Genomic DNA, 18,625 nt, shown 5'->3' with positions numbered 1-18,625 from the left:
CAGGGTTTCTCTGTGTAGCTTTTGCACCTTTCCTGGAACTCACAGAGATCCACGTGCCTCTACCTCTGCCTCCTGAGTGCTGGGATTACAGGTATGTGGCACCACCGCCCGGCAAGGCTGCATATTTAGTGAATATATATATATCTATGTATGAACACTTGCATGCACACACATTCTCAAACATATGAAAAAAATTACGTTTAGTGTGCTATCCACAGTGTGTGTGTGAAATAGACTGTAAAATCTATTTCTACGAAACCAGAACCAGTATCACACAGCTTAAATTTGCAGCATCCAGAAGCCTTATCACTTGTTTACATGGGTCATCTTGCCCCTCCCAATACATAAGGTAGTGTTTCTCTTAAGGATGTTTAAGAATATGCAGGTGTATTTATCTCCTCCTAGCCTTTGGCCACTTAAATGTAATTCAACACTCAAGTCATTTCCTTGTATAAAATCCTCCTCCATCAAGGCTACCTTAGTGATTTCAAAGCAAAACTCCAAAAAAGTTACTTATAGTGAAAAATCACTATAATAAATATGCATTTTGAATGTCATGTTATTTTCTACACTATACATACCTGAAGAAAATTCAGAATTAAAAAGTTGACCACAAAACTTTGCCCATGTTGTTGATCATAAGTATTCAATGTTCCCTCTTCTGGCCCATCATCTGTAGTTCCCGTGGCAATTATAATCATTTACACATAGAATATTTTCATTTTTTTTTTTAATCTAGAATACTTTTGAGCTCTACTAAGTTATTTTTGTCCACAAAGAGTCCGGTACTTAAGTACCATGAAGGAATCTGGCTGACACCCTTCTAAATATTTACTGAAGCCTCTTCCAAAGTCTGGCTCATTGCTGCCCTTACAGTCTCGATGGCAGACCTACCATGTCCATTGTGTACGTGCTTATGGGTTTTCCCTTTCCTGGGGGTGGACTGGCACGAAGACGAAGCATTGTTGGTGGCTGTTTTGACATCTTCTGTCTCATCATCTTCCTCTTCGACATCCTCCTCATCCTGAGAGCTCCCAAAATATACCATACTGCTGGGCAGCGCAGGAGAACCTGGTAGGATAAGAATGTAGTTTATCAACACCAATCTTGACACTCCTTCCAGAATGAGTAATCCAAAGGAGAGGTTTACAAAGCTAGGACCCTAACTGCATGTTGATCACATAAAACAAAGCTATTCATCACTGCTAGCTGCTACTACTTTTAAATTATTTTCAAATATTCCCTAGGTAGTTCAACTCCATCTGCTTGCTTTAGCAATTTCAAGCAAAAGCCCCAGAAGGGGATAATACCATTCAAACACCACAAATTAAAATTTAGAATCTTATCTGCAACATCCCCATAGAAAACAAGAGAACAGCGAGGAACGAACTACACAAGAAAATGTGCGTGAAATGGAAACATCCACCCGTACTGTTTGCTCTGCATTGTGCATTTAACCTACAACTTTGCACATAGAAAGAAAGAAGTGGTCACTAATGCAGGAGAGGAAGGAATTAGACTTTTCCTTGTGCAAGGTCACTCTCTTACTATCTTAATATAGGGCCTGGTACAGATTCCCACCATACCTCAAGTACTTACAAACTACTCTAAGTTAGAATAGGATATGGTACTATTAAAATTAATTCCTTGAATTAGAGAGATACTTACTGCTCTTCCAGAACATGGGTTCAATTCCCAGCACCCACAGGGAAAGCCATAATTTATCACTTAAAAGGATTCGAGTTCCCTCTTCTGTCTTCCACAGGTACCAAGAGGTTCTCTCTCTCTCTCTCTCTCTCTCTCTCTCTCTCTCTCTCTCTCTCTCTCTCTCTCTCTCTCACTCTCACACACACACACACACACACACACACACACACACAGGATGTATACATATGCATACACATAGAAATAAATAAAATATCTTCCATAAAAGACAAATAAAAGTATGGGGTTAAAAAACAAAGTGATCTAATCAAAGAATGTTGACATTTTTGCAAAGAAAATAGAGCTGTTACCTCCACAGGAAGGTCCCTGCCACATACAAGTACAGTATACTTCTTCCTTAAAAAGCAAAGCCAATCTAGAGTGAGATACAATTAATTAAATCACTGGTGTACTGTCTGGGACCAGAAGGTATAAAAATGCTGAGATGAAAGGTGTGTTGGATCCTCTGTTAATTTGGGGTCAGCCTCGTCTACAAAAAGAGTTCAAGGACAGCCATGTATGGAAATACAAAAACAAACAAAAGGCAGAGATAACCCCTTGGATTCTTTCCCCATTAAACACCACCAGAATGAGTAATTTTACACAGATTTCCTAGGTATGCCCCAAAAGGAAATCTCAAACTTCCTCCCATGGCTGGAAAGACCGTGCAATGGCTAAGAGCATTTGCTGTTCTTACAGACGACCCAGGTTTGATTTCCAGCATACACGTGGTGGCTCACAACAGGGCTTAACTCCAGTTCTGAAGGAACTAGTTCCTCGTTTGGCCTCTAATGGTGCGCAGACATACATGAAAATAAATCACTCATTTGCGCACAAGAATTCCTGGCTAGCTTAGGAAAACACAAAAGGAATCATTAGATACATCCCCTTGCTCTTTGCTTGCAATCATTCCTGACGATCAATCATTAAAAGGCACAGGAGCTGAAGGAAAGAGTCAAGGTAAGCATTGGGGGACATTACATTTTCCCCCTTTTTTAGGGGGTCTCTAGGGGCTCCAATTAAGTTCTCTGGATTAACTTTTGGAATAGTAACTATAAAATGATTTAATTTTGCAAACAAATGCCAGTATAAAGCAGCATGTGATGACAAAACTATTCTATTCTTGTATTTTTTTTTCACCTTTGATCAGTGTAACTTAGAATCGGGTTCTTGATAAGAAGAAGGTTCTGAAACCTGAAATTAGCTTTGGAAAAAGAGCACAGAAAGTGACATTGAACATAAGCAGACAATCCCCAAATTGAAACTCTACACCAGGGTCTTTTGCAAGGATTGAAGATGGGTACCATGAGGCTATCAGTTTGTGACCAACAGCAGGGACAAGATCTCCTGAGTCGACACACACATCTTGAATCCACTCTTACTCTGTCAAGTACTCTTTCCGGTAAAACAATGCTCCTCTCTCCTTGAGCTGGATATAGACTGCCTTTGAGACAACTTCCTCAAATAGGATACTAGCAACCCAGACCAACCTATTACTTGTTTAGGGACACTCGGGAATTACTAGCATATCACATAGAAATCAGACACAGACCTCTTAAATATGGGTGGGCCCTTGTATTTGTACATGACACTAACCTCAATATCAGACTGACATAGGTAAGGAAAACTAACTTCAACAGTCTTAGGATGCACATTTTACCTCTGTAGTTATGGAGTATCCATGCAGGAATCTTGATTTATTCATTCAAAACCTGTTCATTTACTAGTTAACAGGCAGCCAGACTACCATCAGATCAGAAATGGAGAAGTCGCAATGTTGCCAAAACCAGTAAGAGCATCTCTTACTCCTTTCTATTATCCAGCTAATACCCAGAAAATAGCTAAGTGACAACCTAAAATGTCATAGCCCTGAAGCTATGGACTACAGGAAAGTATTCACTTCCTTATTGTCTATGTACAAGCCTGGTTATCTAACTTATAGGTAAACCATTTAGAGGAGGAATCTACTCGAAAGAAAACAGAGAGGAAGACAGGTTTCACAAACCCAAGACAGGCATGAGCCATGCTACTGGTGCTGCAGAAAACCATTTCACATTCTCCAGTACAAAAAGAAATAAGCACATGTATTCTGACAAAGTCAATAGACAGATGAAAATTTAGAAACCCTCGAGAGAAAAGGATGTTTCCCTCCCCCACCCCATCATAAACATCTTATAATAGATCTGGGCACATAAAAAATCAGCTTCATACCAGAGAGAGAGAGAGAGAGAGAGAGAGAGAGAACACAAATAAGAGTGGTCTGGGATACAAGTGATTCCCAACCACGAAAACACAGTTTTTTTATTTAAAAAAAAAAACAAAAGACAAAAACCTGATTCCTTGGTAGGATTCAAGCCCCCTGCAAAGCGACAATGACACTGGGAACAAGAGAGGGATAGGGAGAGCCAATCTCAGGGAAGCCTCTTCTTGTTATGATATAAGCAAGACCTCTAAGGCTATCTAAGAAGTGCTAATTTATCACTCAGAATTATCTCCACTCTCCTTCACAAACACTCAATTGAAATAATCAATGAAGGTGAATGTTTTCAAGAATTAAAGGTGTGCATGTGGTTATAGAAATTACTGATATTTTGTTTTTTTGTGGAGCAGGGAAGTGGTTGCTATTCAATGATTATAAATAGTATTCTATTAAAATTAGAGGCACAGTTTTTTCTCCTGATTATTCAAGTGCATTAGCAAATATGTAAAAATAAAAGAGGAAGAAGAAGAGGGGAGGGGGGGAGGGAGGGAGGGAGGGAGGGAGGGAGGGAGGGAGGGAGGGAGGGAGGACACGCTTTGGATTGCATAGGAGGAATCAGTACAGAATGCATCTGTGCTTTGCAAAAGCTGTATTTCATTACTTTTGAGAATTAGCTGGCAATGTCTCCACAATATTTACTGAAGTGAAAACCAAATGTTTTCATCTGGACAAAAATCAAATTGTGGTATGTTACAACCACAACAGAAATCATTTTAATCCAAAAGCTTGCTTATTCTAATTTGGGCTTTGGTTTCTATAAAGTGGGATTCTTCCCTGTGAATTATGTACACAGACCATCCCTCAACCAATTCTTAATCTTAACAAGCAAGCATAGCTCTGCTCTGTTATGGAAAGGCTCTAAAGAGCTTTTTTTTTTTACACACAGCCATTGAGGTGGAGAGTAAACGACTGGATTTTGACCCAGTTAACAGGGGATGCCATTGAGTTGGCATACCTCATGGTTCCACAAAACTAGAATCTATAGACAATGGGAATAGACTCCATGAATCCAATGATATTCGTGCCAGATTCTGTTCCATACACTTCAGCTTTTATATATACATTGAAACTCATAAAGATGAAGGTCTCTTAAAAGAACACAATGCAACTATCACAGTGTTCAATCTCTAGTCCTTCCAGGTCAGCTTTTACAACACCCAGAGGAAAGGGGGGGGGGGGGGGGCAGGGGGGGGGACTTCTCCACAATCACTCATCTGCAAACATACTATGCCATATGCATATCTATCACATGCTATTGATGCCTATATTATTATATTTTACATAAATTCTCTCCATTTGTAGCAATGCTGAACTGCTATCACCTCTAAAGGAAAAAAATAATTGAAATTGTGTTAATATAAAAGGCATCTGTCGAGTTATAGGAAACACCAAGTATGTTTGTGTGTGTGTGTCTGTGTGTGTGTGTGTGAGAGAGAGAGAGAGAGGGTGTGTGTGTGTGTGTGTGTGTGTGTGTGTGTGTGTGTGTGTGTGTGCGTGCTAGGGGTAAAAGCTTTATCCAAAAGAAAACCCATCCCTTAATGAGAAGAGAATTACCTGCCAATCATGCCAACCATAAAAAGGGTCTCCACAGCACCCAGCTCTCAAGGAAGCAGCAGCCCTGGTTCTGGAAGGCAGTTTCGTGGTGTGAACAGTATATATAGCAAAAACTACACTTATGACGGCTGTGAAATATTTCTTTACACTATGTGAATATATGTCACTGTGACTGGTTTAATAATGGAGCTGGCAGGGCAATAGCTGAACAGAATAAAGTTAGGTGGGAGAGCCAGCCCAGGAGAATGCTGGGAGGAAGAAGAGTGGAGTCTGGGCTCACCAGGAGATACAAAGGGAGCAAGACATGCTGGACAGGTAAAGCCACCAGCCACATAGAAATACATAAATAGAAATGCATTAGCTTAAGCTGTAAGAACTAGTTAATAATAAACCTGAGCTATTGGCCGAGCATTTGCAATTATTATATTAGACTCTGAGTGACTTGAGAGCGGCTGTAAGACACGAAAACTCCGCCTACATCTGACCACAAAAGTGTATGGCAATATATGCAATGGCACTCTAAACAACAAACAAGAAAACTCTATTAGGTTATCGCTGGTATCATACAACTCATAAATTATACAAGTTTGTCATTCAGCCTGATGAGATGGCTCACTGAATAAACATATAAACTTGCTGCGTCAATTTGATCCCAGAACTCATCTGATAGAGACCAAGAATCAAAACCCCACAAGTTGTTTTCTAATCTTGGTCTGAGAGCCAACTGGTACCCTGATTGAATGAATTTAATTTAAAAATAAAAGCTGTCATTCTTATTATATAAAAATGAGGGGATAGGCAATTACTTCCTATCTCTCTTCTTTCCCAACAGGACACAAACAAGCCAGGTCTAAGAGTGTCGAAATAAAACCGCTCTCCAAATAGTGCTGTTCAACCATCGGAGACAAGCAGCAGGGGCGGGGGCTGACGACTTCCTAAGGTCCCTCTTGGACACTGCCCTTAGTGCATCTTCACCTAGCTGCCGGCCAACTAACTCTTAATATAGCAAATTCCTTCTCTGAAAGCCTGCATTATACTGCAGAATGACAAGGGATTCAGCATTCAGAGTAATGGGTACCATTTCCCTCACAAGATGACACAGCACCTTCCAAACTTTTCCCAGTGGCCTCTGTGTAGGTTCAAATACAGACACAGAAATTATGATGGAATGCGCCTCACAAAAGGGACCTTCCTCTCCAAAAACTACTCCTGTTTCATTCAAAAGTTTAATCACCAATACCATTAGTGTGTAGGAGTGTGTGCATGTGTTTTTTTTCCCACAAGCCTGTGGTGTCTCAATGTGAACAAAATAGACAAACCATACCACACAGTAGTGTTCATTCAGCCTGAGGAGCTCTTGGCCACAAAACAATAGTATAAGCTGAAAGTGAAAATAATGAAATTCAAATTTGCCAACTTCCAGATGAAGCTATGATTTATGCAAAGCCCTTTCAGATTCCCAGAGACACTAAACAGTTTCCTGCATGCAGGGCAGAGGCAACAGGACTTCAGAACAATCCATGGCATGAACACTAAGAGAGACACTGGGGAGAAAGACAGTATTCTGAAACACACCACGGAAGCCAGGCCAGTCAGTGAGTTTGTTTTACCTTCCTGTAGGGCAGACCTGGTCAGCGGCCAGTTGGCCTGAAGGCTGGCCAAACCTCGGGGTCAACGTCACAGGACAATTATAAGGATTCATGATTCTCTGATCAAGAACTCTGAGGTTTCTGATTTCATCAGTACTAGCATAGCAGATAAACTATCCTAGCAAACAAAAGTCACTATGTCAGCAGAAGGAGACACAAGAATATAGGCTCTCAGACTAGAGTGACTTAGAGAAAGCAGAAGGCAGGCAGAGTATCCACAGAAGCCAGCAAAGAAGGCTGAACTCTACTTTGATAGTTCTATGCTCAGAAACTGAGATAGAACACCTTACAAAAGAGAACTGAAAAACCAATGCGTATCACTAAGACAACCTGTATTCCTCTCCATAGACTATTTTCCCATTTTCCTCAATAAACTTTGCTATTAGCAACTACCATGCTCAATTACAATTGGGTAATTAATTACTTTCTTGCAGGCAATTGACCTCATTATGTTACCTTTAAATTACCCCAGACTTTTGCACTAGCCCTTTTTACAATTCTCTTCCTCAATACTCAAGACCAGTGATATACCAATGTATACCTTCAGGGCAGGGGTGGCATTGTCTACATAGAAAAGGTGAGCTTTCTGTCTAGTGAGAATCCTTTTTAAACTACACAGATATCAATCCAATCCTCTGACCTCTCTGGCATCTCTGTGTAGAACAACAAATAAATGTCCTTGGACAGCTGCCTGTCGGGCAGTCACCAGAACCCATTTCACACCCACTAGCTCTATCCAGTTTAATCCCTAGCAACTATGACTACAGAAACCCTAACACCCACTTTATAAATGAGCAAACAGGTTAAATGGGGCATAAACCAACAATCCAGGACTCAAGTACCTTAGAGGGAGAGCTGTTGTAGCCTGGGTCTGGTAGAGTCAGCCCCACTCCTGGACTGCTGATAAATTCCCCTCTCATACCTCTCCAAAGATTGCCTTCACTGGGCAGAGCTGAAGGCTGCACTGTGACATCCACGGTCATAAGAATGAACTGTGCGCTGTGTATGTTTCATGAGTCCCCATTGGGAACCCCCCCATTTGCAATGCCCCATGAAGAAAAATGTAAATAAGAGAATCATTTAACCTGCCATTGCTCTGCTGCATTAAGCTCTTTTTAAATCTCTTAATAATTATGGTCAGAACAAAGAGACAAAGACAGAACTCATTAAGAATAACGAGATCGGTGACAGGAAATAAGCAATGGTACGGAGTTGCTGCTCACAGCATACATATGAGACTGAGTACCCTTGGAAGATACTAATTATGCCTCTGGCAAGAAACGTGCTCCCCTTCAAAGCAGCTATTTAGAGATCAATGCACAGCAGGTGAACACTTGCTGTCCAGCCTCGATGTTCACTCCATCCTGCTTCCTTAAGAAGTTCTGGGGTGTGGCATTAAGTAGGAGGGAGCAAGAAGACTTGCTAGTTTGGCAGACAGTCTCATGGTGCACTCTGAAACTTACCAACCCAAATTACTAGGTGGTATGTACACTGATAACATCTCTATCCACAGGGTCTTTGTTTATACTAAAGGGAGAGAGGTCTTTGGCTCTAGTGTCATCATTGATGATTAACAAATAAGGTTTAAAGTAATCTAATAATGATTAGATTTAGTCTTCCCTGTGGCCCAATCAATTAAGGGAAATAACATGAAACCAGTAGAAATGACTCAAGTCTGTGGCCAAAAATATCCCTTCCATGCATTTGACTTATTCCAAGGCTTCCCTATAGAAAAAATTAACTTACCAAATGTTGGGGGCTGGAGACATGGCTAGGTACTTCCTGTCCTCCCAGACCAATTTGATGAGAGCACCCACATGAGAGCACAGCTAGCATGACCTGTAACTCCGTTTTAAGAGAACACATAAGGGTGTCTATTCTTTGAGGGTACCTGAGAGTGTGCCATAGCACACAGGTACACACACTCACATAGGGAGGAGGATTTTAACAAGATTTTTTTTTTTTTAATAAGACCAATTTCTCTCCTACTGTCATTTTTCAAAAGGGAAGAAAAAGAAAGCAAGCAAGCAAAGAACAATAAAAAGGTTTCCAAAATGCTGACTGCCTCAAAAGGTTTCAGATCTCATAGCTGTTGATAACAGACATAACACAATGGGAATCCAGAATTAGACAAATTCCATGACTTCCACAAGACTGAACATAGAAAGTACAGCTATCCTTTCAAGATGAATGGGAACACTTTCATGACACATTAAAAAATTTAACAACTTTTGTAACTTGAAATTCAATTATTAAAGAAGGTCATCTACACAGCCCCTATACACTTCAAAATACAAGTTTTCCATAAGCAAAGCCATTACATTTTAACAGTTGGGCCTACCAAGGATCCAGGACAGACAGGGTACAGCGTATATCCTCTAGGGTTTATGGAGCAAGACAAGAAAACTTATGACAAGGTCTAAACAAAGGCTAACAAAAGACTAAGTTGGCTCACTTTTATTAGCTCAGATCTAAAGAAAACCTGTAAGAAAATTAGGAAAGGAGAATAATAAAAATCCTCATGGTCCACCAGCTAAGAAAAAGCCATGTGTTTTTGTTGCGTGGTTCTTAAAGTAGAGAATACACTCACTTGTCGAGGCTTCAATTATTTAGAACTTTGCTGAAAGGGTGATATATTTTGTCTGAACTGGATATATTATATCTGAATACTGAAATTTCAAGGCTGTGTGCTTGGTAAAATTTTCTCCAGGTGTTATTACATACTCCGCCCCAATCACCCAGAACAGAGGTGATAGGATTTTTAAAACAATGCACATACAGAAAAACGTGGTTCTCCACTCAGACAGTCCTTGATTCTTGCCCATCTGCAATAAACACCTAAGTGTAGTCCATTCTTGTTAAGATTTACATTAACTAACCTCTATGATGGCAAAGCAAATTTCTGTTATCTTAACACCAAAATCATTTTCCTAATCTCAGAACTCAGGAGGGAAGAGGGAGGAAGAAAAGATTTATGAGACTTTGAGTCAGGTCTAAGTAACATCATCAATTCCAGGTCAGTCAGACCTACATAATAAGACAAAACACAAAAAGTGAGACTGAAGAAATGGTTCAAGGGTTAAGAACACTGGCTACTCTTGCAGAGGACCTGGGTTCAAGTCCCACCACCCACATAGTAGCTTCCAACCATCTGTAATTCCAGTCCTAGGGAACTCACAACTTCTGACTGCCTCAAGCACTGTACACGTGTGGTGCACAGGCATGTGCAGTAGCAAAACACCTAAATACGCATGCACACAGGCACGCACAAACATACACATAAAGAAAAATAAGCAAAAAACTGCAAGACCAGGAATGGTGCCACCTATCTTTTAACTCCAGAATTCTGAAGGTGGTGGCAGGTAGATCTATCTCTATGAATTCAAAGCCAGGCTCATATAGTGAAAGTCTATCTTTTAAAAAAAACAAAAACAAAAACCAGCCGGGTGGTGGTGGCACACACCTTTAATCCCAGCACTTGGGAGGCAGAGGCAGGCGGATCTCTATGAGTTGGAGACCATCCTAGTCTACAGAGTTCGTTCCAGGGAGGGCGCAAAGCTACACAGAGAAACCCTATCTTGAAAAACCAAAAAAAAAAAAAAAAGAACCAAGGGCTGGAGAGATGACTAAAGGTTAAGAGCACTGACTGATACAGAGGTCCTGAGTTCAATTCTCAACACCCACATGGTGGCTCACAACCATCTGTAATGAGATCTGGCGCCCTCTTCCGTGTACATAATAAATAAATAAATTAAAAAACAAAACAAAACAAAACGAGCCCTCAAATCAAACAGGGAAATGAGATGTGAGGACAACACGGTGATGTGATCTGTACTGCAAGCTTACCTCGAAGGCAGAGAAAGGTAAGAAAGTCTTCTGTCTTAGGCTTCCTTTTAGAGAGGTCAGAAATTTGAGTAGCTGGCGGGGGTAGCAAAGGCTCCACTATCTTCACTGGAGTTGTGCTGGGACTATTCGGCTGAGATTGAGCAAACTTCCTTTGTGCTTGCAGCCTGGGCCTGCAACAGCAAAGAAAAACTAAATTAAGCAGAGATTGGAGGACAAAGTCCTATACACAGCAATAAAACCACGATATAGGAAGAAAAGATCTCTCAAGCAAACTCTTAAGAATTAAGGCTCTACATCGCTCTCTTACTCTCATAAACCACAGCCTGCTTTATGGTGCAGTAAATATGTCTAAGGAGCTATTGTTTTTATACGTATGTATAAAGTATGTGTACACTAGGAATGTGTACAGTACAATGCTAGCAAGGACCCATAGAGACTTCCTCAAAAAAACAACAAGAAAAACATTGGCTCACAAGGGATCGGTGGCTCTAATTACCCCAGGTCACACATTGAATAGCACCCTAGCTTTACATTCACTATTTCACAGGCACACACACAATTTCCTTCCCTGAGACCTAGTTCACCTTTCTCTGTCTCGAATAAACTTGTATAACTCACTTCTACCATCCTGAATTTAGTCATGGCTGGGAAAGAGACCAGCGGCAGTACTAACTTTACCAGGCAGCAGAGGCCAGTGAGAAGACTCAGTGGGTAAAGGTGCTTACTACTAAGGCCAATCCCGAAGACTCAGAAACTGTCCCCTGATCTACACACCCTCACTGGTATATATAAAGGTGCATGAGTATGTGCATACATGAGTTAAAAGACATTAAATTGTCCCCAAGAACACCTCCAGGCTAGTATTTCTACCTGGTATTTGGGATAAATGATCAAAGTTTGGGTGTTTTTGTGGGTGTTCATAAGCTTCCTCTGGTTGTACAGAAAAAACAAACAGAGAGGAAAAAGAGTAAAGCCATGTAAGGAAAGGGTAGCTAACATGCCAAGACTTGTATTTTGACTAACAGAGAGGTAAGAAGAATGCTAACTTCTAAAAGGAACTGGGTGGTTTGTATCTCAAAAGTCACCTCAGAGATCTCAGCCATCCTAAAAAGTAATAAAGAAGAAAAGACTTCCATAACTGTCCTCAAGGACCAGGAGGATACCACATTGTTCCCATAGGTACACAATTCTTCCTTCCTTTATTAGGAGGCAGTCAAGCATGTGGAGGTGGGCAAGCGTAACAGAATGAATATTCTTGGGGCTGCTTGGATGTAGGAGACTGTCAGATGCAGATCCAGGAGGCAATAAGGAGGGAGGACCGAAAGCTCTGCTCCAGGTCAACACACTAGAACTGTGTCCATAAAAGATATTGGTGCCACCAAGAATTATCCATGTGGTCGCTACTTTCATAAATAGAAGTAACTGGGCCATGCGGCAGCTCATCATCACCAGCATCCAACAAGAGAGCCAGATAAAGTATGGGTATGACTCTTTTGGTGTCATGTGCCACAAACTACCCATAGATACAGTCTAGTAGAACAAGGAAGAGGTCCCTGTCATGAACAACATGGGCATCACCTGTACTTCTTGATAAAGCCACCTGAACTTCAGGGAAGAGATAATTTATTTCTCCCTTCCCTTCCCATTCCTGAAATTACATGCAACACACTAGGTCTCCAATTTCCATTTTATCTGACATTATGTATATTGCCAACAGCCAGGTGAAATTTGTTTCCCCTTGAGGCCAAGCATAATGCAAACCCCAAATCCTAACAGGAACAAGACTGAGGCAGACCAGTCAGTGTTTGCTGCACAAACATGAGGACCTGAGTCTAAGCCAACATATCCAGGTAAAAAGGTGTATGGAGGGCTATGACTCCAGTCTCTAACCCCAGTACTTGGGAAGACGGAGATACAGTAAGAATACCTTTCTCAAAGATAGATTTGAAATCTTATTGGGCAGTTTTCCATAAGGAGCCTCACATGAACGTGGGAGGCCTCTGTCTAGGTTTCCTCGGCCATCTAGAATACATGATTACCTTACTCTTTATGTGTGACCATCTATTTCTAGGGCAATAAAGCAATGTGCACACGATGAGGGAAGGGAAACCATACCGTTCAGGCTATGCAGAGCTTGTTAAGAGATGTGCATACCAGAACACTTTATTAGTCAATTTTCCAATATTAAACTTGTAAGCTGTTAAATTATTTAGATCACATCCCAACTCCAAAGGCTAAGAAAGGTAGGAGGGGGAAGATCCGTTCAATCAAAAATGAGAAACAGCACCTGGCAAATGCAAAATGACCAGCATGGCTCCTCTCATTGTGGGAGCTGACCCTGACACATTGCCAACTTACTGAAAGGCCTATTCAAATAGGGGGGAAAAAAATCTTGTGTTTCCATCCTCAAAATAATTACCCACTCTACTCTACCCCCAAAACATACACATACACTACAAACCTGGCAGCTGCTCAAAGAAACAAGAGTGTGCTAATGTGTGTGCACGAGAGACTTGGGGACTGGAGACACCATCTACCAAGGCAAGCTGCCCACCAAATTCAAATACTAGTGCAGTGGCGGGCAAAACACAGAGGATGGCTACAAATGTCCTTTGTGGTACAAAAAATATAAACATATCCTCCTCACATGTACTCAGAGGCCAGCAAACACCATCTCACCCCCACTGTGCAACATAGCCACAGATGATATTCCTATAAGCACCATGGCATCCCTATGGACAAACCTGAATCAGCAGTTAAGAATACAACACAATGACAGAGGAGAGGTCACTTGGCTACAGAAAAGGTTTTGCTGAACAGAAGCCTTTTTGCTTTGCAGTATTTCTTGAAATCTACCCATAATTATTCACAGACTGGGGGCACATGAACACTTTTTACATATAAAGAGATGAAATAGTTTGTTTATGAAAAACACAGGATATTAAATATTTGCAGCCTTTAACTTAATTAAATTATATAAAGGACTATTGAGAATGAAAGGTTTACTATAACTGGATTTGCCTTAGAGAACTGTCTGTTGGGAAATCCCCTCCCAATGACTCCCAATGAGATCTGGCTTGGTCCAGCAGGCACCAGGAAAAGCTACATACAACTTGGGCTTTGGCTCAAGTAACTTCATTTTTAATCAATGTGAGCCTTGGTTTTCTCAAAGTATTAAAAATAAGCCAGGCACAGCAGCTCATGCCTATAATCCCAATATTAAGGAGCTGCTGCAGGACTGTGAACTTCAGAGCAGCCTGGGCTACCCTGTCTCAAAAAATATTTAAAAACAACAAAACAAAAACTGACAACAGAGCAACAGATTAGGTTCTACAAGGCCTCTCTCTCCAGTCAAAAGCAGGGTAGTTCCAATTGAGAAGGATGCTCACTCACCAGTGCCCAGTGGCTAAAGCGAAGGGTTTGTTTCCTAGCTGCCAACTGAGAGGTCAAACAACAAACCAGGGTCGCATCTGCTTTGAAAACAGAATACAGCAAGCAGTCCAGAAAGCTGAGGAGTCAGAAAACAACGCACCTTTCAAGAAGGAAATCACAATTCTTGAACTTTTAAAATAAGGGTGATAATCCCAATACCCTCCCTGTAAGGACAGAGTAGCTCTAAACCCAGACTCCTCAGGCACATTCTCTTAACTACTTTTATAACCTGAACTGACTCTTATAACCTGAAATATCAAAGAACCAAGCCTGCCTAGAATCACAAATGTCACTCACAATGAAGAAAAAAAATGTGACAGAGTTATCTGGGGTTCTAGAAAGCAACTATGCCATGGAAGAGAAATCACTATTAGCTGACAAAGTAGCAACAAAGCCTTGTTTGTTGGTCACAAATGCCACAGTTTGTGTCTGTCTGTGTGTACCCTCTAGGCAAAGCTGCATACCCCACCAACCAAAAGTGCAGAACCTCCTCATCAAGACCTAATTTCAAAGGCAGTACTGCCTTACAAGCATTCTTCTCAACAAAGCCAAAGAGTTCATGAAAGTCCCAAGAGAACGAGCTAAACCTTTAGGGAAAAGAGAGCAAGACAGCAAAGAGTCAAAAGAACAACTCAAGAAGGGTCTTTGGAGTTCAGACAGATCTGGCTACAGAAACTCTTACTCTATTACGGGAGGTACAGGTGTTAGCAAATTATCCAAAGGACACTGTTTTAAAAGCCTAGCTGTGCCAGCTAAATGTTCATTTGCCTTTCTACTCACACTCGAGGTGGGATTGCCAATGTAGTTTTAAAAATATCATTTCAAAAACCCTAGCTAGTTTTTCAATTTAGGTTACTCAAAACCCAACTGCAAACTGCCAAAAATCCCCTGGCAGCCATCTCCTGGCAAAGAGAATAGCTGGGAAGGAGAGGGAATGAATGACCTTGTGAGAATTATGTTTCCAGGGAAAAGGCAAGAGGAGGGGGAGAAGGGAGGGAAAGAGGGGCAGTCGGAGAGGAGGGGGGGGAGAAGATGGGAGGGGATACTATAGTGTACCACACAACTCAGTTCATTCATTCTTTTTTGTCAATAGAATCCTAAAAGCCTGAATGAAAAGTGAATTGTACAGAAACCTCCCACATAAACATTCAAGACGTAATAGGTGAGATTCTAAAATCCAGTACAGGAAGCCCTGGCCCCAACTCAGCACTGCAAAGTACTGCAAAAACCAGAGAGAGAGAGAGAGAGAGAGAGAGAGAGAGAGAGAGAGAGAGACAGAGAGAGAGAGACAGAGAGAGAGAGACAGAGAGAGAGAGACAGAGAGAGAGAGACAGAGAGAGAGAGACAGAGACACAGAGAGACAGAGACAGAGACACAGAGAGAGAGACAGAGAGAGAGAACACTTAAAGGAAAAGAAAACACATCCCAGACATTTTCATTACCTACTGAAAATGTTGTGGGCTGGCCACAAAGGACCAGCAGATGTCAATAGTGCATTTAAACCCTTTGCTAAAAAAGAATTCTAAATTATAACAAGCATTGCCTGACATTGGCCACTTTTTGGGACCTTCGATTACATCTGGTATCTAGGTACAAACTACCTAAGTAATCAGCAACCATATACTGTTGTTTTCTATTCTGCTACTTCCATGTAAAGAGATTCCTTACCGTTCACATGCCATCTCTTGCTACATTTGTAAAACGGGTCTGAATTGTATAACAAATGCCTCAAGATGAGAAACGTGATTTTAAACGAAGAATCTGTCACAGCTCACTCATTCCAGCAATCCTCCTCAATCCCCTTATAATTTGGTTAGAGCACAGGACATTCCCCGACTAGGAAATGGAGTTCTCCATATACAGCAGACCCACCATCTCTAGTAAGGAACCATGTCATTGGCAGCTGGCACAACAATTTTGAGACATCAGTGCCATACGTATTTAAATAAAAATCAACGGAAATGGCAGTATCTAGAAATGTAGGCAACATGGAGAAGTGATATGAAAAATCACTTTCACTGCCGAGAATGGACAAAATTTCAACAGTCTTTATTCTTGCTAAGGTTTAGGTTGTATACAGGTCAGAAAGCAAAAACTAACAGCATTGTTAGAAAAACCAAACTGTGGAATGGGCTTTGGTGAAGGGCAGGGGTCAACTCAGACACACTACTCAGAATACTCTGTCTCCATCCTCTAGGCCCAGTCTGACTTTACATTACAGGACTTTTATTGGATTCCACGTCTGTAGACTACAATTGTGTCCCTGCACCCAGTGGATGTCAGAAGCCAGGGATTATGCTAAACCTTATGAAAACTACAGTATTTTGTTTTCTCTTTATAGAACTTCAAGTCAGCATACTAGGTGTTTCTTCGCTTTAGTCAAGACTAATCACTGACCTATTCAAAACTGCCACACATCACACTCATCTACTGTGAAGCCATTATAGGGCAAAATGAGAATTACTACAACACAGGCCTTGTAGTTTACACCTGAGGTAACAATTACTAATGCAGGTAGTATATGCATGGCTAAACTGGGCAATGAATGAACTGACACTAACAGAAAAATGCTGAGAGCCCATACACGATATGGAATGGAAGCTGCATTTCAAACTCATGAACTCATTCTATGGAAAGAAAGGGAAACAAAATGACATTCTATGACACACAAATCGGGTGTCAAATAGCATCTCATCCATTGAGCCAATCAAGCTGTTGCAATCATGATGCCTGCCTTAAAGCTCATTTTCCAGAGTCCTGTCTCTGTGCTGAGACACTAAAGCAGTAGGCCCACCGCTTTGTAAGGTCTTTACCAAAGGCCAATCACAACAAGAGTGTGACAAAACATAAGTGAAGTCACTGCTGTCATGTGCACGAACGCAGTTATAATTTCTGACCTTTATTAAAGAAACACCTGCAAAAGACCAAATTCCTAAGCAGGGATCAAGATAATCCACCCATGTCTTCAGTAAGTTTGAGGAGCTGGGAAACTTTCTGTTCAGCCCAGTTCTTAATACAGCCCATTCCCTATGTACAGACATGAACCAATAAAACCACAAAGCCAGTCTCCCCTGTGCATCTTAAACTTCCAAGGAAGGCTGCAGCCCCAAAGATACCCGAAGTCCCCTCAACAGAAGCCCAGTCATTTCAGCTCTGCTTGAATACTCTCAGAGAAAAGAAGACATCTTTTAGCCCAGCCTCAAACACAGTTTTAGTGAGTCCTTCAAATTGTGGAGGAAAAACTTGTGAAGCTTCCTTCCTATATAAGCACACACTCGATTACCCCTCAGCTCCTGCACTAGCACCAAGCGTCCCAAACCTGAATAACTACTCCCATGAAGATGAAAAGCATGCTATGGGGAAATATGCTTTGTAACTCTTTTCAAACTATTCTGCACACATCAAGGTGTGTCAGAAACGAACAGCTAGCATTTTGTCCCAAGAAGCAGAGAAGGAAAGGCCTGCAAGTAAGTAGGAACCCAGATGAAGCAGGTGGTGAGAAACCCAAATACATTCCTCAACTGCCGTGGAAGTGACTACATCCTTCTCTACAAGGCAAGTCCCTGACTGACACTAAGTACATTTTCCTTACTGCTGGCCTTGGCAAAACTCTTCTGCCAGTAAAATGGCCAAGGTAGAATCTTGCTTACAGAGATGGGGGGAGGTCGGTTTTAGAGGAAGCTTAATTGCTCTCCTCATTCCACAGGCCCCAATCTCTTTGATTTAAGAGGCATCCATCTTTAGCTATGTGTATCAACAGGCTGCCAATCTATTAGTCCTGGGAGGTGTGGAGATGGTTCCAGCTTCAACAATTTGTAACTGAGAAAGATCACTTCCAGCTGGGCACCTAAAAGCCCTCAGAAAGCAGCTAAGATACTAACCCTGGTATTCTTGTGGGTCTTCTATGTTTGAATTCTACATAAGGACAGCTTCATAAACAGCACTCATTATTGCTTTTAAACTTTATGGAAACTTTCTTCAAAAAAATTAACTCAGGCCAGGCCGTGGTAGCAGATGCCCTTAATCCGAACAAAGGCAGGCAATCCTCAGAGTTCAAGGCAAGGTGGGGATCTACACAAACAAATAAATGAATTCCAATTAGGTAGCACTGTGGAGGCAAATGTAGCAGAAGAACCATTGCAGGTTTGAGAAGAAAAAGCAGGAAAGCAGATAGGACAAA

The 18,625-nt window shown here is 41.3% G+C and overlaps 1 protein-coding gene across 4 annotated transcripts in view; it reads right to left on the bottom strand.

The window, feature by feature from the left end:
* Jarid2 (jumonji and AT-rich interaction domain containing 2) overlaps positions 1-18,625 on the bottom strand; it is a 185,647-nt gene that overhangs the window by 42,201 nt on the left and 124,821 nt on the right. For all 4 annotated transcript variants that reach the window (XM_036187509.1, XM_036187508.1, XM_036187511.1 and 1 more), the window contains 2 exons: positions 11,014-11,183; positions 895-1,071 (listed from right to left, as the gene is read on the bottom strand). In XM_036187509.1, the coding sequence (XP_036043402.1) occupies positions 895-1,071; positions 11,014-11,183 (347 nt within the window). The remainder of the gene's footprint in view (positions 1-894; positions 1,072-11,013; positions 11,184-18,625) is intronic.

The sequence above is a fragment of the Onychomys torridus genome, chromosome 5, assembly GCF_903995425.1.
Source record: "Onychomys torridus chromosome 5, mOncTor1.1, whole genome shotgun sequence".
Classification (NCBI taxonomy): Eukaryota; Metazoa; Chordata; class Mammalia; order Rodentia; family Cricetidae; genus Onychomys; species Onychomys torridus.
The sequence above is the reverse complement of the archived record's forward strand: the minus strand, read 5'-3'. Positions and strand labels throughout refer to the sequence as shown.